Source organism: Gasterosteus aculeatus, chromosome 11 (assembly GCF_964276395.1).
Source record: "Gasterosteus aculeatus chromosome 11, fGasAcu3.hap1.1, whole genome shotgun sequence".
Taxonomy (NCBI): domain Eukaryota; kingdom Metazoa; phylum Chordata; class Actinopteri; order Perciformes; family Gasterosteidae; genus Gasterosteus; species Gasterosteus aculeatus.
In genome coordinates this window covers 6,480,671-6,503,895 of record NC_135699.1, presented here as the reverse complement: position 1 = coordinate 6,503,895, position 23,225 = coordinate 6,480,671, and the positions used below count along the sequence as shown (strand labels likewise).

At 46.4% G+C, this 23,225-nt stretch overlaps 3 protein-coding genes across 7 annotated transcripts; 2 read left to right on the top strand and 1 right to left on the bottom strand.

The window, feature by feature from the left end:
- The first annotated feature begins 821 nt into the window (after positions 1-821).
- ap5z1 (adaptor related protein complex 5 subunit zeta 1) lies at positions 822-7,013 on the top strand. 3 transcript variants are annotated; one of them, XM_040191612.2, is made up of 18 exons: positions 840-987; positions 1,467-1,604; positions 1,710-1,890; positions 2,147-2,297; positions 2,403-2,515; positions 2,634-2,808; positions 2,961-3,014; positions 3,767-3,907; positions 4,063-4,100; positions 4,386-4,548; positions 4,669-4,847; positions 4,975-5,117; positions 5,241-5,359; positions 5,604-5,731; positions 5,841-5,938; positions 6,015-6,147; positions 6,314-6,528; positions 6,631-7,013. In XM_040191612.2, the coding sequence occupies exons 1-18, from the start codon at positions 947-949 to the stop codon at positions 6,881-6,883; spliced, it is 2,463 nt and encodes an 820-aa protein (XP_040047546.2). In that variant the 5' UTR covers positions 840-946; the 3' UTR covers positions 6,884-7,013. The 3 variants fall into 3 exon arrangements, with proteins under 3 accessions (XP_040047547.2, XP_040047546.2, XP_077940818.1); XM_078084692.1 differs by having other exon boundaries at positions 859-987; positions 1,417-1,604; XM_040191613.2 differs by lacking the exon at positions 2,961-3,014 and having other exon boundaries at positions 822-987.
- Positions 7,014-7,073: 60 nt separating this feature from the next.
- Positions 7,074-13,622, bottom strand: mmd2a (monocyte to macrophage differentiation-associated 2a). Of its 2 annotated transcripts, XM_040191672.2 has the most exons (7): positions 13,293-13,622; positions 10,755-10,836; positions 9,885-10,045; positions 9,309-9,383; positions 9,117-9,218; positions 8,869-8,938; positions 7,074-8,144 (listed from the first exon to the last, which is right to left on the bottom strand). In XM_040191672.2, the coding sequence occupies exons 1-7, from the start codon at positions 13,319-13,321 to the stop codon at positions 7,944-7,946; spliced, it is 720 nt and encodes a 239-aa protein (XP_040047606.1). In that variant the 5' UTR covers positions 13,322-13,622; the 3' UTR covers positions 7,074-7,943. The 2 variants fall into 2 exon arrangements, with proteins under 2 accessions (XP_040047606.1, XP_040047607.1); XM_040191673.2 differs by lacking the exons at positions 10,755-10,836; positions 13,293-13,622 and adding an exon at positions 10,470-10,603.
- Positions 13,623-16,032: 2,410 nt separating this feature from the next.
- On the top strand, positions 16,033-22,909 carry wipi2 (WD repeat domain, phosphoinositide interacting 2). Of its 2 annotated transcripts, none has more exons than XM_040191659.2 (12): positions 16,033-16,422; positions 17,034-17,116; positions 17,564-17,733; positions 18,460-18,556; positions 19,023-19,120; positions 19,378-19,470; positions 19,618-19,688; positions 19,795-19,902; positions 20,191-20,355; positions 20,870-20,977; positions 21,095-21,189; positions 21,343-22,909. In XM_040191659.2, exons 1-12 carry the CDS (start codon positions 16,349-16,351, stop codon positions 21,453-21,455), a joined length of 1,275 nt encoding a protein of 424 aa, XP_040047593.1. In that variant the 5' UTR covers positions 16,033-16,348; the 3' UTR covers positions 21,456-22,909. The 2 variants fall into 2 exon arrangements, with proteins under 2 accessions (XP_040047593.1, XP_040047592.1); XM_040191658.2 differs by having other exon boundaries at positions 19,795-19,908.
- The last annotated feature ends 316 nt before the right edge of the window (positions 22,910-23,225 follow it).

Sequence of the window (23,225 nt, the reverse complement as noted above, 5' to 3'; positions counted from 1 at the left end):
GCTCTTTTCAACCTGGAATTAGTCTATTCATTATACTAAAGAAGCCAACAATTATACTTCAGTCTACTCCATCGGACCAAAACATGTTGATCTTTTAAAATATGTGGCTCTTATAGATTTGTATATGTATTATATGCTTACATCAATGCTTCTGTGAAGATAATAATAACCAAAAAATAGCCTATAATATTAGGCTGTGGGGCATTTTTTATATGATTATATGTACTTTAAATTCAATGTAATCGAGATATTTAGGCATGTCACTTACCTTTACTTAAAGGACATTGTCAGTATCGGACTTCTGAAGGTTTTTTTTAATAGGATTAGCATTAGTATTATTTAGTAAGAAAAATACATAAAAATTGGATTATTTCCTGAAGTGGAGAATTCCTTTAATTGAAGTACGTGGATTGTGTAAGGCGATTACAGTGGGTATGTGCTATATTAGGAAATGTAGAATTTCGGGAGTATATACGGATCAATTGGAATTGCCTAAATGCATGTAAATATATATTTTTCTAACTTAAAAATCGAGTTGAGGGAGAACACCTTTAAATTATTATTCCTCCCGTACAAACTAAAGCCACCTGCTGCGAAACAACGGCTTTTGTTTCTTTGTTCCTCAGGATGAACTTAATTCGTACAACAGTAAAAATGCACGTGTATCACTGAACACAATTAAACTTTTTTTGTGAGAAAAATGTGAAGAAACTTTACTTAAATAAAGTGAAAGTAACCCGTCTGTTACCCCAAATAAATCATACGCTGTGGTTTATGTCGTATCATATATTAGGCATGGTTGAGTTACCAGTTGGACCTTCATTACTTCCTCAGTGAAAGCGGAACTAAAGTGGCGGTCATGTGACTCAGTCAGGACATCATTAGCGGGCGCACTGTTTACCTTCGTAGCACAGAGCTAGCAGAGGGATGCAGGGTTTCTCTCACAATGTACTCTCACGGTTCGGAAAGTTTAATTAACCAGGCAAGGTAAGAAAAACGAATAAAGGGATAACTTCCTCCGCCACCTTCAGCTCCTCTAACGTTAGTAACTTTGAGTTAGCATTGCCTCTACTAAGCTAACCCTAGATAGCCTGTCAAAACACCACTTTGAGTTGTTATAAATAACAAACAAAGCGTTGTATAACTTCAACCTGTAACGTTTTCGTTCATTTTGCGTCACTTTACCAGCTGTTAGCCGCCAGTAGAACGAATGACAATTATTTCATAAGCGTTTTTCTTTTTTAATTTAAGGTAACGTTCATTTACTGTCTAGAAATGCTGCCTCCGTGTCACAGTTAAAGGCTACAAAATGGGGTTTGTGTGTTACTTTGTATAATTAAACGACGAAAGGCTTTGATTAATGTTTAAAGGTGGAGACGATTAATGTGTCAATAATTAGGTGGTGAAATATTTCAGCGATCCTTCTCGCAGGACCAAGCCAGGTGCTTTCTGTGTGTCATCTGCAGAGAGATCCAGGAGCCGGAGCTGCAGAGGTTTCACAGCAGACTAGTCAAGCTGCTCCAGGGGAAGGAGCTCGGCCACGAGGCTGTCGACTCCCTGCAGAGGCTGCACATCATACTCTCCGCCACCAAGTACACCAGGACGTAAGAGCTCCCTCCGGTACCCGCCGTGCGCTCTCCTCCCCTCCCCTCCCCAATCCGCCGCATAACCTTTGCGCGTGTCCTCTGTTGCCATGCCAACGGCCACAGGTTGCCCCCGGAGCTCCAGGGGAGCCTTCAATCCCTCCTCGCGTCTCCAGCGGAGCAGTTTCAGGTGCTGAGCTCCGCTGTGCTCAGAGAAACACTGCCCCTCTCCGGCCAGGAAGGAAACTACACCCAGGAGAACTTCATTCAGCTGAACAATCATGCTGCTGCCCTGGTGCTCTCACAGGTGGGCAGTAATGCATGTCTTTTTTTCCTTTTTGGGCTTAAACCAGGTTTATTTTGAGGAACATATATGATCCCAAGAGGCTTCACACATGGTATGTGTGGAACATCATCTTAGGAAAAAATCCTTTGGATGCAGTGAAACAAAGACTCTGTTAGTGTTTCTGGGTTCAGTACACAGTGATACATTAACACATAAAGCAGCTTGTTTTATTTTTCAGATGACCTAAACACTGTCCTGCAAACTTAAACCCCAACAGGCCGGATCCAGGGCTGATCTGTCATCACTCTGCGCTCAGCTCCTCCGCAGTTTGGAAAGCCGACAGTCAGACGGGCCCGCCGCGTCGCTCACACACACCCTGCCGATCCTCAACACCGTTCTCACACACAGCCCAGACTGCCTCACTGAAGGTAACAGACCGAGTGGGGCCAAAGTTCAGATAAAATCACATTGGTGATCAATCAAATTCCACATGCACGTAAATTAGCATCATTTGTCCTTCACTCGACTTGCAGATCACGTGACCCTTATGAGTAAAAAGCTTGTGGATTGGTTGCGTTATGCCAGCATCACGCAGGGTGGCGGTGCTCCCTCAGGAGGGTTCTTCACAGGGACCCGGTCCCGTCAGGTAATAAATCCACATTCATATGCTATGCTTTCAACTCTTGAAGCATATGTAAACAGTGGAGAATTTATAGACATTTCTTTGTGCTTTCTATTGTCTTTGTTTTGGTGTTTTCTATTAGCCGGTACCGATAGCAGAGCTGGACGGGACGGTCTCAGGGGATTTCTTCACTGTGCTGTGTGTGGGACAGAGCTTCACTGAGGACCAGTGGATGAACGTCTACTCCTTCTCCATGCTTCGCCATTGGCTCATCACCTACCGCTCTGTTTCCAATGGCAACACAACAGCTGACACTGGTATGACCTCCCCACCAATAAAAAACGCAACCTTCTCTTCTCCTGCTGCTACAGGCTCATTGCCTTGTGTCATAGCTACAGAGAACCTACAGGGAACATCGGTCTAAAAGCACCATTTGTATCACTCGACTCTGTGTTTCCATCGTCTCCAGCAAACAGGCTGCAGCTCAGCCTCTCCCTCTCCCTCTCCCACTCCTTTTCTAATGGTAAGACATGCCAGGTTCGTGGACTTTCCCTGCATGCGCGTTCTTCCAAGAAGCTGCAAATCAGCTGACCGCTTTTAACCTCGAGGGGTCAACTCCCGACAAACTAACAAACTGGATCTGTGACTTAACTACCAGTGCGCCTTCTATCCTTCCTTTAATCTCCTGGTGAGTTTCTGATCTTGGATCTCGTTAATGAATGACTAATAAACTTCTCCTCCAGTGGCCACATTCAGATGCTCGTTCGCATTCCTACACTGAACATATATTTGCCTTCATGAATCAGTTGGATTGTTGTCTCTCAACACCGATGTTTTCTTGGTCTTTAATCTTCAAGCATATTTTAATCAAACCACAGCGTATCCAAATAGATGTCTAACTTGTACTACTTTAACCCAGCTGCCTTGAAACCTTTTCTAATTATCTGTGATCTAAACCTCAACAGGAAGCTTTAAGTGTAAAGGAGCCTGGTGAAGTTTTTGAACAACAAACAAGGTTTCTGGTTATATTACAAAAGTTGTCACTATATCCCTGTTGCCTCTTGACTGAATCATTTAGTTCTGTAAAATCAAGGCATCGTTGCAATCTTCATTTTTACTCCTAGACTTTGGAATCATCCTAACTCCTCTTCTACGTTCACATTCGACAACAAGCAGTTTGATAATACGTCATGCAGAATGTGCTCATGATACATCGCCGCTTCTCTCAGAAGGTTTTGAGTCGCGACCTCTCGCTCCTAATCTCCCGCCTTGCAGATGACCGGTCGGAGGTGGACGGATCGGTGGTTTCCATGGTTTCAGCGACGTCCTCCTCCAGCCGACTGCTGCCTCCAAAGGAGCGTCTTCGAGAGAAGGCTTTCCAGTACTGCCAACGCCTCATCGAACAGAGCGATCGCAGTGAGCGTGCAGCCGCCAAACTGTGTTGTGTGTGCGGGGGAGAAAAGTAGTTTGAGTAGTTCTAAATCCGGGTTTTGTATTCTTTTTACATTGCACTTTACACAATATACCTTATTCAGTGTGAACAGGTGTGATTATTCTTCTTTATGTCTCAGAGGCACACAAAAAGACGGATACAGACCTGCAGAAAGCGGTGAGTCTGTGCGTAAATAGTTTTGCGTATTCATCTCCCTTCCGGTACATAAGCAATAATATCAGTCAGTGGTGTACAAGTCTGTAGTGTCTCTCTTCTGTCCTCTTTTGTGCTTTCGGAAATTCAGTGCATAACTACACACGTAACGGCTCAACTCAAATTAATCTAATTTATACGTGAGCAGAAAGCCATCGTGTGAAATATTGTCTAAAAAGATGAGGCTTCTTGAAGTATGATGGGCGCAGAAAAATATCTTTGCTGCGTCTGTCCTGTTTCCTCTGTTAGTGTCTGGTGGAGGCGGTGTGTATCCTCGACAGTGTGTGTGGGGAGGACGCCGCGCTGGTCTTCCGAGCGTTTCCGTGCATCAAGGCGCTCTTTGGTCGGCTCAGCTCCGACCTGTCGTTTGCCAGAGTCCTGCTGCCCATAGCTCAGTTCTACCTCAACCACGGTGTGTGTGCACGTAGAATCACACCAATAGGGACCCGCGCAGAAGACAAGTTCTTTCACATTGACATTTCAGTAGCTCGACTCACTGACGACTATCTGAATTGGACTTGAACCTTTCCAGGAGAAATGGCCGCTGTGGATTGCGAGAGTGTGTGGAATCTAGTTTTTGGGCGATTCCCCGCCGAGCTGTTTGACCACCAGTTCCTGGCGCACGAGTTCCTACGCTTCATTCGGCTGAACCTGGAGAGCCTGCAGCTCCGAGTCCCACAGTACTCCCGCTCCTTCCCAAACCTGCTGAAGGTAAAAAGCTGCGAAAACGCATCCGCACAGAGAGAAGGAGATCTGTTTGACCGTTGCATACTCCACACATACCTTCCGTCATGTTCCACCACGTGAGGGATTCACAAGCGTACGTCTGTTCCTGTAGTTCTTGGCGTGGAACAGCCCGGCGGTGGTGGATGACTTTGTGGATCTGCTTCCTTCTCTGGTGACAGCTGGGACGGCGGTGGAGCTTCTCCACACTCTGCTGGACCTGCCCTGTCTCTCGGCCACGCTGGTGTTGCAAGTCAGGTGCAGCAGCACATCAGAGCAGAACTGTCCAAATACTCTAATCTGCCCAACAGCCTGGTTTGACTATGTTCTCTTTTTTTAACCACCGTTCTTTGCCCTGTGTGTGCGCGCTGCACGCGGCAGGTCCACTTGTTTGCCCATCTCTGAGCCGGGTGGGCGTGGCCTCCTCTCACTCGATGCATTTCGAAGTCAATCTTTCCGAGGGCTTTTCCTCTTCCTGCTTCGAGGGGAGGCAGGCTCAGGTAATTCATGTTAATTAATCATCTGTTCAGGTGCAGATGTTGTTACCTTAACCATGTTAACTATCCTTTTAATGGACAGCGTTTTTTTGAAACATGGAGAAAATGCATGTAGAATATAATATATGTATAATAATAATAGATTGCATGAATCCAATGTAGCCGCTATGTGATTTAGCTTGTATATTTTAAATCTCGATGTGGGAAAGCTGCTGTCAATGTTGGTCTGTTCTTTCTCGGCCCACAGGTGACACAATTGACCGACTGAGCACGCTGCATGAGATGCTCACTGAGACCGCTGATTGGCCGAGGGTCGTTCAGTGTGCCCAGACCGTCCCCGTGCTGTTGCACATTTTTTTCAACACAGTCATTGCGGTGAACAGATTACACATTCAATACATTAACAACTGCAGCTACCGCTCACTCAAATCCTTAGGATGGATGCTTAGTTTGCGCTCTTAAAAAACATCTTCTGTGTGCGTAGATAGCTGATCAGAAGCTTTTAGCTCACTTGGTTCAAGTGATGCTGGAGAGAAGCAGCCTCCTCCTCAACATCCCGAAATACAATAAAGAGATACACAGGTACACTAAAGTTTACTCAGTACAGCTAAAGTGTTAACTCATTTCTTTAGCTGATCTCTCTCTCTCTCTCTCTCAGGGTGTTTAGCAGGCACCTGCTGTTGTTGTGCAAGCTCCACCCGTCCCTGGTAGTGGACCAGTCTCACGAGCTGCTGGAGTTCGCTGGGACCACAGCCAATGTCTACAGCAAAGAGGAAATCTACACGCACGTGGTAATGATACTGGTGTCTATGTGTGTCTGCATGAGACAGGGTGGCCCTGCTGACTTAGGGATCATACTTATGCGCTTTGTGGTCTTGTTCAAACCTCAAGCTCCTTCCCAGCAGATCGGAATATGGTAGAAGAACACAGAGATCACGTGGATCTTGCTTCTTTCAGGTGTGGGTGCTGGGAGAGTACCTCTCAGGGTCGTGTGACTCCCGCTGCTCCGTGATGCTCATCACTTCCTGTTTTGAGACGTTGGAGGCGGTGCTGTTTGAGATCACTTCATCTGCCCCCCCACCCGGAGCAGATTGCCCCGTCCCAAGAGTCGTCACCTCCCTGATGAGCGCGCTGGCTAAGCTGGCGTCACGATCGCATGACCTCATACCCAGGTGACAACCATACATGTGCATTTTTTAAATATATATATTTTTTATCCATACAGACAGATGTAATGTCATTTAAATGTTTTTTTTTTTTTCTTCCTATTTCAGGGTGTCTCTGTTCCTCTCCAAGCTCAGAACGGTAACCAGAGGGGGGCCAGTTGCCTGGTGCTCGGATGAAGAGGACCTCGTTGCCATAGTAACTCGAGGTGAGGAGTTGTGGTCGCTGCTGAAGGCTCCCGGTGTGGCTCAGAGCGTCCTGACCCCGCCTCAACCGGTCACCACACCCCAGTGGCACGGAGACACCAACGTGGCCATGCCCCTGCAACTGCGTGCCCTCACCAACCTCACACACTCCCAGTGACACACACACACACACACATCACAAGAACCCTGACGTTGAGACCACTCATTGACAATTCCCTCATGAAATGGACATGATGATGAATCTGGTATGAATTTTGAAATGTTGTTAATAAATGGACATGATTTGATTTTTTTTCTTCTTTGTGATGAAACCCTTTTGACAACCACAAAACACAGACTTCCCTGTATTAGAGTCTTTTCTTTAATTCAGTGAAAATACAATTTTTAAAAATAGATCATCTTTGATTTATAAAAACAAAAAGAAAAAAAGCTCACTTCCTGAGTAAGTGTTCTATATTTCTGCAAAAACAGAAAGCGTTTAACCACTAGAGGTTAGGGAGGGCTGGCTTTAAATTAGTGTTTTCATCTTTCAAACAAAGTGAGTCTAAATTACAAGCTGTTCAAACTATTCATTGGCAGATGATTGACTAAATGAAGTAATTACCAATAAAGGTGCAGTTGACGTGATGCAGAAAACATCACCAAAGTAATTTGTCATCTTAACTTAAAGGGCCAGTGTACAGCTTTTATGACACTGGTTTTCTCAAAGGTGCTGCGCGTTGTAACAATCAACAACTATTTTCATACTTCATACCAAAAGCCGCTGTGCAAAATCGACAACATCTTTAAAATGTGTGAGTTGGCACCAATGTAATGTAAAGGGTTCAGTAGGTGTGATGACGGACTGTAGATTGTCAGATCTGTTACTGAGATGACTGATTAAAGGAATAGTTTGACATCCTTTGAGCTTATTTGTTTTCCGTGTGAGCACATTGTCTTAACTATCCTTCTAACGGAACAAGTGTATGTTTGCTGCTCTACAATCAGCATGTTGAAGTGACTTTTAGTCCGACGGTAGCGGTGTTTGGTCCCAGGGTTTTGGCACCAACAGTGGAAGATTTTCATTTGATCTCCATCCGTCGGTCGGATTGCGTCAGCGCCGTCCATCCAGGTGTGGCCTCAAGGGTCAGCTTATTTGTTTTCAAAACACAGCCCGGTGACTTAGTGACTTTTCTCGGTCAGTCACGCGGCGTGCAGCCTCAGGCGAGAGCGGCTTGTCACCTCGATGTCTGCAGCAGCGGCCCAGGTAAGTACAGGTACCTCCAGATGGCGTAATAATGAACGCTCGCTCCCGCTGCGACGAAGAGATGCCAGATGGCGTGGGCGAAAGGGACCACGCCGTCGCTCTTAAAGAAGACCGCGCCCACCACATAGAAGACCCCTCCCAGCGCCAGTTCACACACGCCCGCACGCTCCACCTGTAACGGTGCAAAGAGTCACACGCGTGAAGAGTTAAGAATAGGTGGAATAAGGAATACAGAGGTTAAAGTAGTCTAACGGTGCTTCACTATTGCTATTACAGCAGCGTTGTATTACAAGAGAGAGGAGAAGAAGAAGAGGGTTCGGGGTCTGGAAATGTCAAAGGTGTTGCAGGTTTTAACCCAGACATCTGAAATAGTTAATTCTTTGTCAAACTGTTTTCAAAAGAACACAGAATTGTTTTGTCGAAATGTAAATTACTCTGCTGTAGAAAATAGTATGTTTTCAAAGGCGTTTGCAACCAGAGCACCTTCATCTTTAGTAAATTAGCTTTTTGATTGATTTCTGATCCATTCAAGATTTACACATTCAAAGGAGAACCACAGACATGGAAGTAAAGTAGAGACAGAATAATGATTGATTGTTTTTTGTCTATTCATTGGATTTGTAGATAATACGAATCATTTTTATAATGTAATTCATCACATAATAATAAAATATCATGCATGGGAGGAAGGGAATCCACAACATATACTTGCATGTGCTGTTATGTTACAGTGACTAGATGTGATTCGACGGTGTTGGACTCAAACAAACCACCTGTTTGCTTCTTTAAATACTGACTGATTCCAGCACAATAGCAGGAAGCCTGCAGCAGCGGAAGACAGCTTTTTATTTTTTATTTCTCTTCCTCTCAAACGAAGGTTTGTGTTCTGTCCTTACCATAGACAGGATGACCAGAGCAGGAAGCACCCCCATGGCCACGTATCCAAACAACTCAACCAGCTTGTACCTGCAGGTGGAAAACACAGGACGTGAAAAAAAAAAAAAACCTGGGATCTCCTGTGAAATCGTTTCTGCCTCAAAGCAGCAGCCCAGTGTTTGGTCTCAGGTCAATGGCCTCACGCCGGGGACACAGAGGGACACGAAGGAGGGACGCGAAGGCGGGACACGAAGGCGGGACGCGTTACCTCTCGTGGAAGAAGAAGACGTACGTGGATCCCACAACGGCCATGACCCAGATCAGCCAGCGCATGTGGCACGTCCAGGGGCCCAGCTCCCTCAGCATCAACCTGACGGGGCACAGCAGGACACTCACTGTCTGAGCCGGGGGGGCGGGGGGGCGTTATGCTCACGGAATGTGTGTGTCCCTTGTCACCCACCAGGGAGAGAAGGAGGCGGCGATGAAGAAGTAGATGGCCATTCTGTCGCACATGTGGAAACGCTGCTCCACCTTCCTGTACAAGCAAGCACCAAGGCGGGCAGAGCTCATTTCTACATCCAGACATTATTTAAATATCACAATCTATAACTCTGCAGGGCAAAGTCAACAAAAAGAAAACACACACACATTCATGATTGAGTTACTGAGGAACTGAAGTTTGCGTCACATTTGAGAAGACAAATACCCTCATGCAGAGATGCAAACATCCCGTGACCTTGTCCTTCGACACACTGTGATTGTTTGCTATGGACAGAGGAGTTTTTTATAAGAGTGCCTATCTGTTCCCCACATTCTTAGTTACATAATGTGCCTCTCAATTTGTGTGTGCTACTTTTAGAGGGTGTGAGTTGAAGGTGTGGAGTATTTTGACTACTGCGCCACATCTGTCGTTTGCCTTCTGGCTCGGTTTTAATTAACAAACTAAGCACACGAGTGCACATCTGCAAAATCCCTGCTAGTGTTGTTCTGCAACACGCACGCACGCACACACACACACACACACACACACACGGACCGGAGGTGGCTGATTTTCCAGGCGGCGGTGTGGAAGAGTGTCGAGGTGACAAACAGGCCGGTGAGGCCGCTCCCGTAGAGCCAGGCAGCCAGGCGTTGCCATTGGTCCACGGACAGGAAGTGCAGCACAGACCCGCCCACCAGACTGGGAAGGATCCACAACTGGAAAAGATCAGAGGGACAAATTTTACTTGATAGATTGTCTTTTGATTGAAACGTCTCGTGTCTGTTTGCTCGACACGAAGCTACCCCCGGCAGCCCGTTAGCTCGGCCCTGGTGTTAAATTACGTATGTTTAATCTGTGTAAAAACATCAATTTGCAGTTATAAATGTCAGTAAAACAACTGCAGTGGATTTTTTCTTGACAGAGACATTAGCTGGTTCCGGTCTTGATGCTCAGCTAAGCAATCTGTCTGCTGGCTGTAGCTTCTCTTTTACCACACATGAGACTGACATCAAACTTCTCCTTAAACTGATTCTGTATCGAGCGACAGTGAGGATGACACTTGATACGCTGCTCTGAGAAATGGTACTGGTGGAATGAACGAATGCTTGAATGAATGGAGTGAAGAATTGGAGGCTTTACAGTCATCTCGGCCGCGTTTAATCAGTTTCCTTCAATGTCCGTCCGTCTGTTTCATTCACTTTCTGACAGTTGGCGGAAGCTCACAGGGATTACAGCAGATTAGAGAAAGCCACAGGCCGAATCACAGATTACAGCTTCCATATTCCACCGCAGTCCTCTCCATATTTTCAGAGGCTCGTTTGAGCTGACAGACTCGGCACATGCAGAGAACACGCGTGTTGGGGTCCAGAGAGAGAAAGAACAGGCCGACTGCAGAGAAACCGCGCGTGTGTCCGCTCGGCTCACCCCGTGTGTGGCACAGTTTGCAGCATGTTCGTATTCAGTGGGCTGGTACCTCCTACTGGCCGGGACCCTGCAGTTCATGAACCTGCGAGAGACAGAGGTGAGGGAGGGAGACGGGGGAGGCAGAGGGAGAGAGTCACAAAGAGGAGAGAGAAGGTGGGTGTTCAGCAAATGAATGCAGATCCAGAGGGCAGAACAAGGTTCCGCTTTTTTAGTTAATAAGTTACTATGTGCTGAACCCACGACGGGTAATGGTGTGTGTGTGTGTGTGTGTGTGTGTGTGTGTGTGTGTATGATGGTCATTCTTGAAAGATTTACAGGTCTCTAATCCAGGTCACGTTGTATGAATTTTAGTTTGCCTCATCGTTGCCGGGGAAACTGTCCGCATTGCTATGGTCACCAGTGCAACAAAATATACCACTGACCACTAACTATTGACTATATTTGCATTATTTGTTGGCTTGCCAAATACTACTGAGAAGACTCAGTGCGATTGTGTGTGTTTGCGTGTTTGCGTGTATGTGCGCGCATGCTTGTGTGCGTGTGTTTGACTTTGTGTATTTAATCAGCAGTAAATCCCTCAATCCCAGTTTACAAGGGAAAAACACATCTGGAGATGTTACGAAACCACATTTTCTTCATCTGGATGCACAAAGACACACACACATACACACTCGTGCGCCAGAGCACAAGCACTCAACCAAGCACGCGCACAGCGATTTGAACGCGGCCTCTCGTGCAGGGCCACAGGTGTGTCTGCGTTGGTCAGCTGTGTTATTTGATTACACATTTAGGCCGACGCCTCCTCGCCACGCGCACATACAGGCATCACGCCTCATTTACAACACGCTAACGTTCCATAGTTGTTTGTTTTAATCGGCTGTTAACTGTGCGCAAGGAGCAGAAAGTAAATCAGAAGACCAGACAAAGGGACGCCACAACTCTCACCTTTAAAGTCAGATTACCACCCTGATTACCACAAAAGCTCCAGGTAACGTGGCTGACATCTGGCAAAATACATTTCCAGAGCGCCGACCTACGAAGCCGTAAACATTTCGCTAAGAGAGCATCTTCTGTACGCTGCATCAGAAAAGGTCCCGTGTGGTCAGGAAGAGAATGAGTCCAGTTGACTGGATGTCTGGTTTTCTGTTAGAGCCTCAGAACCCTCATGACAACAATGCCAGGGTGTTGTTTTATTGTGGGTGAAAACACATCCGTCCGTTTCACACACAACCTCCACAAGCCCACATACACACCTTTTGTTATGTTTCACCTGGACCTGTTTGTTTAGTTTGTGCCTACCAGCACTAACGGAGCCCATCGCTCTCACTGACTTCACTGCTTTGGAAATACTTTCATATTTTCGCTAAGACTTCAATATTGTAATCAGAAGTCTTTTACCTGTTTTACAAAAGTGCTAAATCACAAATTAAGAGCAAATCATTATGAGTGCATCACTCACTTGATGTAATCCACATGAAGAGAACGTTTAGTAACATTAGGCTGTTGTTTGGCTGCTGTTCCTTTGGTTGTTCTCCTAAGAGAGCACTTTTTTTCTGAGCACTATTGTGGTTTTGTAGGGATATCAATGGACCTGAATGTAGCACTCGGATGTCCTCTAATCGGTTATGACAGAACTCCCCTGTGTGTGTGTGTGTGTGTGTGTGTGTGTGTGTGTGTGTGTGTGTGTGTAATGAACTGAAAGGACTGGATAGAGATTTGCAGGCTCTGATCAGAGAGGGCATTGTTGTCCTCGGCGACACACTATTCTTTCTCCTTTCTCTCTCTCATGTTCTGAGATGCTCCACACACGTGTGTCTTATGGTGTCAATGTGTCCTTAATGAATGCGTGTGGCGTGTTTCCTCACCTAACCAGGGCGAGGGTTATAAAAGCACAATGCAGCGCATTCCTTACATTAATAGGATCGATTGCATCTAAGAGGATCAGAACTTTTGGATCATGGTGGGATACACTATCGGAATGTGTGTGTGTGTGTGTGTGTGTGTGTGTGTGTGTGTGTGTGTGTGTGTGTGTGTGTGTGTGTGTGTGTGTGTACACACCAGGGCTATTTCCTTAAAAGAAAAGAATAAAGTTCTCTCCTGTGGGACTCAAACTCTGGTTCTCACAACGATCGCCATCTCCCACACTCACACGCACACGCACATACGCGCGCACACGCATAAGGACAGAGGAATGCAACATTCAGGACAGTAAACTGCTGTGTAAGTGAAAGCCGACGGAGGAACCTGAGCGGCGGAGATGTTTGGAAAGGTAGCTGGAGAAGCGCGGAGAAATACCGTGTTTTCATGGTAAGACTGAAACGGAGAGAAGTTCTTTGCAGCGTGTTTGGCTGGGTTGTTTTCTCTTTATCTCCCTGCCACGCACACACACACACACACACACACATCGATAACGTCCCGTGTTGCCGTGCCAGCGCATCGGCTCGCATGGATGAACATGAGGTGTCACAAATGGGAAACAAGCTGTCAAACTTTCCTGTTATCGTATCTACATTTTTTTTCTTCTTTTTTTTTAAATACCTTCCAAATTTGGTCCTCTTAAAGTCCATCTCGTGCGCTTGGCCCGTTGGCACCGCGCTCTATTTACCCAAAGCTCAAGCAGCGCGCGTCGACGTCCCCTCCTACGGATCCCCCGTGCCGGATGTCCCGCCGCCGCGCGTCCGAACATAAGCACACGGAGTGTCGGAGCGCCGCTGCTCCTCCAGCGGCGACCCGGGCGACGCGCGATGGAGGCTCCACCGTGGCGGAGTTTCGTTCCGATGTGCTTGCGGGATGTTCCGCGGGACTTGGTTTGTGACCCCTCCTCCCCTCCCCTCCCCTCCCCTCTCCCCCCTTCTCCTCCCCTCCCCTTCCCTCTCCTTCCCCCTCTTTGCAGGCGGATGATAACACACCAGCAAACAGCGACAGCTCCACGCAACGCAACAACAACAACTGGATTCTTTTTTGTAAGTCATTTGTGAAAGTCGTTCATGTTGCAGTGCAGAGAGAATGAAATGTAAAGACACACTTCCAGGGGTCCGTGGTGCATCACAGCATTGTCTTCTCTCGCATTGTCACAAAACTGTTCTGATTTGTGGCTCAGCTAAAACATTAGAATGCTGCTCGCACGTTAATGCGTAACAATCTATTAATGTAAGATAAGAGAATAAAATAAAATAAGAAAGGACATTCTTTTATTAGTCTCACAATGGGGAAATTCACAGGATCGGAATGTATTGTACAATATATCAGTCGCGGGTGGCATGTTTCCTTTGTGCTGCCAATGATGTTGATTAAAAAAAGTGTTTTGATTTCCGGAATTCTCCCTATTCTCCTCCCTGCACACTGCCAGGAATGAACAAGTACGATCTTGCATCTATTCATTAGCCTAACCATCATGAAATGTGTAAAAAGTAAATAATTCAGCCTTTAAAATCCCCAAAAGGGGCACATGATTATTTCTTGGAGTAAAGGTTCCCATTCAGGTTTGCAAACTGCCAATTATTTTTGCGAAGAATAATGAATTCTTGTCTTGCAATCCAAATCATTCTCACACCAAGACAACAAATATGTCAGCTGAAGCCTAACCCTAAGAAGTAAACAATCGAATGTCTCAAACACGGCGGCTGCGGATCCACGCAGACGACAGAGGGACAACATGCAAACAAATTTCAACTAACAAGCTTCCCCTTTGATCCCTCTCGGTGAATTCAATTTAGCAGATCCCCTGGAGCCTCTTTTTAACACAACACACACGACGCTCAGAATGAATGGAAATTAAATATTACCCACAATAACTGTTGCCAGCAGAGGCCCTTTGTGCAACTGTGCAGCAGCTGTGTGCAAACACACACATCCAAATAAGAAACGTACAGTCCGTGTTAACGGATAAGATTCAAAACATGTACACATTGTGGGTACGACTATGTGCAAATATATTGAGTAAAGGCTTTTACATTTAAAAAGGAGTTAGAGTGACTTCGTATCAAAGGCATGAAACAAACATAAAAGCCTTTTACAAACATCTGTCTCTGCGTCCCTCGTGTTTACTTGGGGGCTCTGGCTTGTGTAAACCAAAGGCCAGTACACGGTGTGTCGGAGCGCTGCCTCTATCGCAGAGGCCGACACGCGGCCCCTGAAAACACTAAACTGGGCCAAAGGACGCAGCTGGCACGGAATCAAAGGGCCTCCCGAGTAACTAAACGGACGGAGTCACTGTGCTCTTTCTACTGAGGAAATGTCACAACAAATGATGCTCTTAGGAGACCTTTGTTCTGCTTAGTATCGCTTTTGTAAAGGATCATGTTCTCTCAGGTTTATGATTCACAGAATTCTCTACTTGACATTTCGCTATAGTTTTCTTTCTCTTTTTAATGATGTTATCAAGTGAATAATTTGTCTGCCTCAAAATCGCTCTCTGACATTCTCAGACTTCCACCTGAAACTAGTGCAACAAGTACAGGGAGACAGAAACTACGACCATCTCACGCCTCATGTGTATATATGCTGTGTGTGTCTCCATGTTTGTGTGTGTGTGTGTGTGTGTGTGCGTGTGTGCGTGTGTGCGTGTGTGTGTGTGCGTGTGTGTGTGCGCGTGTGTGTGTGTTTGTGTGTGTGTGTGTGCCTTGTTCATTGGTTAATGGAATATCAGTATATTCAAAAGGCGAATGTGCTGTTTTAAGACAGGTAAGTCCTTATGACAGAAATGCAGCAGACATGACAGTTCAACTCGTGTTCTTGTGACATGAATGGACAGAAAATAGAAGCACAGAAGTAAAAGAGCAACCCTAAGGGAACAGTTTTGTTAATTCATATGAAAACAGAAGGCTAAATTTAGATCACCAAATTTATCCTGTTGAGCTTCAGACCTTTGTAGTTTTTTATTGAGTTTTTGTTCAAACATTGAAATATGCAAAACGTTTAAGAGAGGTGATATATGTTTTGGAATTAAGATAATTATTTATATTCCACTATGGTAGAACCGTTACAGTAAATAGCAGGTTTATAAACGGTGTGATGACAAATAGATAACGCATTAATATTCTACTTTAGGACGGAGCTGAGATAGGAGCCGTAGTGTATTGTCAAGGACATTATGAAGAAATATGATTAATATAGCCCACCAATCCAAGAAGATCGTGCATCTCGCCCCTTCTGTTGTTTGAACATGTTGAGGATAGGTGGCGCTGTCACACTACATCACAAATAATTACTGCACAGTAGAGCAAAGTATTTTCAGAAGAGCTGTGCATACTTCTTAAGTCTCTGTCACCCGTGGACCGAACGTGAATACAAATGTAACCCCCCCACCGTGTAATGATCACGTTCATCATCATCAACAATCCGCATTTGCCAAAAACGTCCGTGGCTCTTTAAAGCGACTGCACGCTGCGTGCTCGGCGCATGCGCAGTGAGCGCGAGCAACAGCGCCTCGGAAAAACAACAACAATCACCACAGCGGAGCCCGGAGAGAGAGAGAGAGAGAGAGAGATATGGCTCCCTGAAGCCCGAGCCTTGTGGCCCTCAGCGCAGCACGTATCCCGGCCCCACCCGCTGCCGTTTCTACCGGAGCTGTACACGCCGATGTTGTCGAGTCCATGAACCTGGCCAGTCAAAGCGGGGACGCTGGCGGAAGCCAGCTTCTCTTCGCCAACTTCAACCAGGACAACACGTAAGACAGGGCCGAGGCGGAGAGTCTGGCGCTCCGATGGCCCCGTGCTGTCAAGCTAGGGGACATTAGCTAGCTCAACGTGGACCCGTCCGGACGCCTCACCGGGGTCGGGCTAGGGCGGGAATCGATCAGTCCGCCGGCGGGTTTTTTTTACACGAGGAATAAACGTAATGGCGACGCGGGCCCACTTTAGCCGGCTGTCCAGTTGACTGAATGACGTTACGTTCTTCGCTAGCATAACTAGCTCCTTTGAGCTAACGTGATGCTGTGGTCCGAGGCTAACTTTAGCCACAATAGACATTTCGGTTTGGTGTCACGTATGTTTTTCTCGTTGTGCCCGTAGTGACTATTGTTATTATTCTTCGTATACGTCCTTACAGAAGAAGTCCGTGTAATTATTCTACCTTTTTGGTGCACTCGCGCTAAACGCCTGTTGGCGACGGTTCGGTGACGCTGCAACGGTTTCCCTTTTAACGTGCTTCTAACGGGATGAGTGACGTCAGTCTGCTGAGTTCACCGGTGGCCGGTAACGGAGCATCCCGCGGTGTGTACGGCTGCAGTGACGTGATGATGTGTTTGCTCAATGCTGTTGTTGTGTGTTATTTCTGCAGGTCCTTGGCTGTTGGCACCAAATCGGGATACAAGTTTTTCTCCCTGTCCTCTGTGGACAAATTGGAGCAGATATATGAATGTAGTAAGTAGATCTTTCTTTTGTCTATCAGAGTTTAAAGCTTCGTGCTCTATGCTGACAGCATCGCTGTTGTGTCACTTTGTTGTTCAGTAATTTCCATGACTCAATGCTTTTAAATGCAGACTCGGTTGGGACACAACCGTTGCATCTTCGTAGCATCTGTGTCACTTTGAATGCTCATAAAGTCTTAATGATACTCTTCCCACACCGATATAGCATAACTTCCAGTTTACTCCTCATCATTGGATTTTCATAATTTACAATATGATCTATTCTTTGCATCAATGCATGTGAGCTAACTAGTCACCTTGTGATTATCCTGTTCAATTTAAACCACCAATACAAAGTTGTGTAGTTTTTATCTCTTCAAGTGGTTAAGGTCCCAGAGATGCTGCTAACAAAAGGGGACCGTGAACGTTGGGATTTCTGTGTTTGTGGTTGTCTGTACAGCGGACACAGAGGATGTCTGCATCGTGGAGCGCCTGTTCTCCAGCAGCCTGGTGGCCATCGTGAGCCTAAAAGCGCCGAGGAAGCTCAAAGTCTGTCACTTCAAGAAGGGAACCGAGATCTGCAACTACTCCTATTCCAACACCATACTGGCAGTCAAGCTCAACAGACAGGTGGGAGGACGGGCGAGCCCAAGAAAGACCTGTCTGTCAGATATCCTGGCTGGATTCCATTAGTCCTTTTTGCTGAGGATGGTTCCTAACTGAGTGAAATAACCCAGAAGTAGTGAAAGTGGCTGCTGGGATAAGAGCTGTACGAATTCTATAACTCCTAAGGAAAGCAGCCTCAATGCTTCCTTACTTAGCTCCTTTAGCATAGAAAGCACTGGACCATCCTTTACAAAAAGAAAGGAGATCGTATAAGTACCCGTCAGTATTACTCATTTATATTGCAGCCCTTGTTAATAAAGTAGTACTTTGAACCTGGTTGTTTATGTCGTCTGCATTACACAGCAGTGTAACAACACATGAACAAAGGCATCTAAGATGTAGTCCATCTTTGGAGAAATCCACTGACGTCACTAACGTGTGTCTCCCGTCGCATCATAACTTCGTAACTTAGTGAAAGTGGAGTCGGAATCCCTAAACACGCCTAACTCCTCATGAATTCTCCTAACCATCTTTCCTGGACCCCGTGACGTTTTCCACAGAGGTCCAGGAATAGTGGTTAGGAATAGACGCCAGGAGGTCATTTTTTGGACCATTAAAATCCAGCCTAGGTCTCACTCACATACTCCTCTAACCACAGAAGATGTAGTTACCTTGTGCAGATTTCATAGTTGGGTAGTGTATCCGTGCCTAGTTTGTCTTTGATCGGCATGCCGTGTGCTTCCCATGCAGAGGCTGATCGTGTGTCTGGAGGAGTCCCTTTACATTCACAACATCCGCGACATGAAAGTGCTGCACACCATCAGAGAAACTCCACCCAACCCTTCAGGTGAGGGAAGTAGTGTACTGTGGAGTAGGTATACATGTGGTATAGTATATACATATCTATATACAGCATAATAGCTGGTACGCTATCATGTTTTCACTATATTACGTGCTCAAACTGAAACCAGGGATCGGACTTTCTTCAACTTTTGGTTTCTCCTTGGAAGTTTTCAATTTTTTTTCTCGATTTTTCTTTGTTCACAATCCACTGCATTCATTTTGCTGTTGGGAAAACAACTGTCACTGCACTCTGAGTTCCTTCTGTGATATTTGTCTATTTAATAGAACCACTTAAACCCCCCTCATGCTGTCAGAACTATTCTAAACATCTGGATGGTTGTAGAGTCATTCCTTCCGTTTCTCTCGTCGTCTCGTCGAGATGAGCGCGCTTCTGTTGGAGTGCGATTCGTTCTTCTTTCTCTGTCCTGCATTTGTTAATCAGTTGTCATTTTGTGTCCATGTTTCTCCAGGATTGTGCGCCCTTTCCATCAGCAACGATAACTGTTACCTGGCGTACCCGGGCAGTGCTACGATAGGAGAAGTCCAGGTGTTCGACACAGTCAACCTGGTAAGTGAACAGCAAATCCAATTACATGTGCATGTACTTCATCTTCATCCTTTCATACACGTTGGGGCAGACATACTGCTGAGTGTTTATTCTGTAAAAGACCCAAAGCTGAAATGAAATGGTGTCCTGTGGGACTCTGTCCTCGCTGTCCCGTCAGCCAGTGTTTCCCTCATCAGTCACAGCTGGTACTCGCCACTTTCTTTTGTCCTCCTCTGAAGTGGCGCTTCTCTAACTCGTGTCCATGCGTCTTTTCCCAGCGAGCGGCTAACATGATTCCGGCCCACGACAGCCCATTAGCAGCTCTGGCTTTCGACGCCAGTGGAACCAAAATGGCCACGGCCTCGGAGAAGGTAAGACACTCGCTGTACAGTGCATTGACCCGATGATTATGTGGCTTATTTATTTGTGTGTGTGTGTGTGTGTGTGTGTGTGTGTGCTTGAAGATTACTGTCGCTTTATCCTCCTACGCTTGTTATTTGTCTCCCACTTCCTCCCAGGGCACAGTCATTCGAGTCTTCTCCATCCCCGAGGGACAGAAGCTTTTTGAGTTTCGGAGAGGAGTCAAGAGGTAGGCGGTTTGACCTTTAGATCAAGGCGGCGTTTATTGTGCGTCGTTTATACGTGCTGTAAGTTTGGGTATCAACATCGTCCCCGTGCGTGTGATCTTATTGTAGGTGTGTGAGCATCTGCTCGTTGGCGTTCAGCATGGAAGGACTCTACCTGTCCGCCTCCAGCAACACGGAGACGGTGCACATCTTCAAATTAGAGACGCAGAAGGAGAAGTATGTGTACGTACCTTTCTGTTTCCAGCATACTGCATCGGACTTCAGACAAAAATGTTCTTTTTAAAAAGCATCTGTGGTCTGGAGATGATTTCTGCCTGCTTACTTATGTTTCATGAATAACAGAGGCTTCTCACATTCTGCGTGCGTGCGTGCGTGCGTGTGCGCGTGTGTGTGTGTGTGTGTGTGTGTGTGTGTGTGTGTGTGTGTGTGTGTGTGTGTGTGTGTGTGTGTGTGTGTGTGTGTGTGTGTGTGTGTGTGTGTGTGTGTGTGTGTGTGTGTGTGTAGGCCAGCGGAGGAGCCCACCACATGGGGAGGGTACCTGGGCAAGGTCCTGATGGCGTCCACCACCTACCTGCCTTCTCAGGTTACGGAAATGTTCACCCAGGGGCGAGCCTTCGCTACCGTACGTCTGCCTTTCTGTGGACATAAGAACATCTGCGCTTTAGCTGTGTGAGTACAAGTGCAGTCCAGGCGGGTCATGCACATTTGTATTTGCACCTTTCATTCCCTCTTTGTTTATTATAGAGAAAGAAGAACACAATGGTCACACATGTTCTTCATGTTTTGGTCCCTGAGATAATTTTCTCCGTGAAAGATATTATTAAAATGATCTGTGAAGTTAATGTCTAGCTGAGGATGTTATCAGTCTTGCTCAGTCATGATAACTCCCTGTTATGCTGCTTCTATAACATTTGAATCACTTAACCTCCTGTCGGCCTGGATGCCGTCAAAGTGTTAACCCAATCAGTGATAACACAAATCCCCTTTGTGTTATATCAGGCTGTAATAGTGCCATTTGATGAGAGAGCTGCAGATCATTACTCCAGATTACAAAGTTGACTGTGATCCGAGCACAGTTTCAGCAGTTGCATAACAACAGCATACAAGTCGTGGTAGCTGAAGGCACTTCCTCTCCCATCGTTGAAAAAAAACGAGCACTCTTTTTGTTTGTTTTTTTAATCAGAATTCAGAAGATTCCAAGGTTGTTGGTGGCAGCTGCTGATGGTTACCTGTATCTGTACAACTTGGATCCACAAGAGGGAGGGGAGTGCACACTAATGAAGCAGCACAGGTACCACACACACACACACACACACAGAGTGGAGAGTGACAACGAGCGGGTCACTGAACACTGCAATCTGAAGGATGGAGAGTTGTCCTGAGAGTTTCTGTTTCTGAATCTCCTCAGGTTGGACGGCATTGCTGAGCCAGCCAATGAGATCCTTGAGCAGTCACATGACCGCCCTCTTATGGCCCAAACCTACAGTGCTGCTGCCGCTAAAGGTTTGTCACTAGAATTCATTTTTAAAACTTTTCATTTGAAAAACAAAATTCATTTGAAACTTTTTCTCTCTTTATGACATTTGACATTGTTCAAAAAAGACGTGTCCGAAGTTGTGTGTGTGAATTAAGACCGTTGATCCCTTGTCTTGCTAGGTTACTGTGAAGAGCAGGGAGCCGTGGGAGGGGCGGGCCTAGAAGATGACCTCAACGACCTGCACCTAGAGGAAGAGAACGAGCAACCGCCACTCATCCTTGAAACTGACTGACTTGGTACCGACCAATCAGAGGGCTCCTCTGGTGCTGCTACGAACGTGTGACACAAGGAGGGCGGGATCAGAGACAGGAGGAGAGGGGGGGGGGGGTGTTTTTAAACACTCCAAAGTGTTCGAGAGCCTGTCTGTTTGTGCGTCTGTCCGTTCACATCCATGTCTATCTTTTCTCCCTCCCTCCTGCCTCGGCCCCCCTTTTCTCTCAGTTTGCCTGCGCAGGTCAAACTGACGCTTTGCATGTACATGTGCCAACTGCTAAAACCATGCTCCCATGTGAAAACGAGTATCTGCGCGTGTGTGTGTGTGTGTGTGTGTTGGACGTTTGATAAAAGAAAACAAATGTAGCTGTGTCTTCACTTAAGACACACAGACGCAAGCACCGTGTATAATGGAAGTGTTTGTGTAAGTGCCTCTCTGCTTCAGCGCCGTGCTTTTGTTCTGTTTGAGAGGAGGGGGGGGCGTCTTTGCATTGGCTTAAAAGAAAACAATCTATTTTCAGATGTCGGATCTTAATCGACTGTGTATACCATCTTTCTTTTTTTCTTGGGGCCCCGTGAGTGATCACTCGTCCGGCTCAAGTTTAACCTCCAAAGATTGATTTAAAAGCCTTTGGCACGAGGCGGAGGTGTTTGCGTTTAAGAGTGTGTTTGTGCGCTTGTGCTGACAGCTTGTGTGTGTTGGGCATGTACATTAGCAAAAGACTGAGTAATTAGCCTCATTTGTCCCCAAATCCGCCCCCCACCCCCCCTCTCACTTTCCACTTCACCCACACAGAGGCTCAGTGAACCCTGCCGCCCCCCCCTCCTCAGGCCCGCAGTCTTTGGTTTGATTCTTAAACTCCAGTAGTGATGATTTCTTTCCTAAATCGTACGTAACCGATTATAGCCAACGGTGTGTCATGCGTTAGGAAACATGCATGGTGTTGTCAACGTGGTACTTTGTCCATACATCAGAGACACTCGGGGGGGTGGGAGGGGGGTCGAGGGGTCGGTGGAGAGAGGTGGTCGTTGACAACGTCCCCCGCCGTAACGGCACTCTGTACGTCACCAGACGCGGAGGGAAGTCGTCGGGTTCTGACCGAGGACACCGGAGGGCGGTGTGTGTGTGTGTGTGTGTGTGTGTGTGTGTGTGTGTGTGTGTGTGTGTGTGTGTGTGTGTGTGTGTGTGTGTGTGTGTGTGTGTGTGTGTGTGTGTGTGTGTGTGTGTGTGTGTGTGTGTGTGTGTCTGTGTCTGTGTCTGTGTGTTTAGTGGGTTTGCTCTGGAGCGCAGGCTGAGCCTCATCGACCGCTCCAGGGCGCCGCATAATTCCCCCCATTAAGTCCTTTGGTGTCTGAAGGCGCCGATGGAGGAGATCTGGAGTCACAGGCATTTTCTAATGATTTTGTACAAAATGTGAAACGTTCATCTGAAACTAAAATGAAAATAAATTCCATGTGGATGTATGAGATAAAGTGCCGTTTCTTCTTGTTACACTTTGGGGGCTTGCTCGCAGAACCTTTTATTGCCATTCTGTTGCTATGGCAACAGCATTGGTCCAAGTTCACTCCCTGTCAACCACTGCGGTAACGAGCACTATAACTACAAAGGGCCCATTTTGTGGTGCAGTTTGAAAAGTTATTTATTTTAGTTACCAACTACATTTGTACGCAAATGTATACTCATTTTACAATAATTCCGTGGTGCAACATTTCGACCTGCATGAATTGATTTGTTTTCACTTGGGGGCGCTGCAGCAGTCTATAAAATCCTCTTTATTATCACCGTTAG

Coding starts and splice junctions, on each gene's coding strand:
- ap5z1 (XM_040191612.2), top strand. CDS start 947: ATGTACTCTCACGGTTCGGAAAGTTTAATTAACCAGGCAAG. Junction 4,549..4,668: donor TCAGTTCTACCTCAACCACG/GTGTGTGTGCAC, acceptor GAACCTTTCCAG/GAGAAATGGCCGCTGTGGAT. Junction 5,360..5,603: donor TCGAGGGGAGGCAGGCTCAG/GTAATTCATGTT, acceptor CTCGGCCCACAG/GTGACACAATTGACCGACTG.
- mmd2a (XM_040191672.2), bottom strand. CDS start 13,321: ATGGACTTTAAGAGGACCAAATTTGGAAG. Junction 9,219..9,308: donor GCCGCCTCCTTCTCTCCCTG/GTGGGTGACAAG, acceptor GTGCCCCGTCAG/GTTGATGCTGAGGGAGCTGG. Junction 8,939..9,116: donor GTCTTCTTCTTCCACGAGAG/GTAACGCGTCCC, acceptor TTCCACCTGCAG/GTACAAGCTGGTTGAGTTGT.
- wipi2 (XM_040191658.2), top strand. CDS start 16,349: ATGAACCTGGCCAGTCAAAGCGGGGACGCTGGCGGAAGCCAGCTTCTC. Junction 18,557..19,022: donor AACTCCACCCAACCCTTCAG/GTGAGGGAAGTA, acceptor ATGTTTCTCCAG/GATTGTGCGCCCTTTCCATC. Junction 20,356..20,869: donor AACATCTGCGCTTTAGCTGT/GTGAGTACAAGT, acceptor TTTTTTAATCAG/AATTCAGAAGATTCCAAGGT.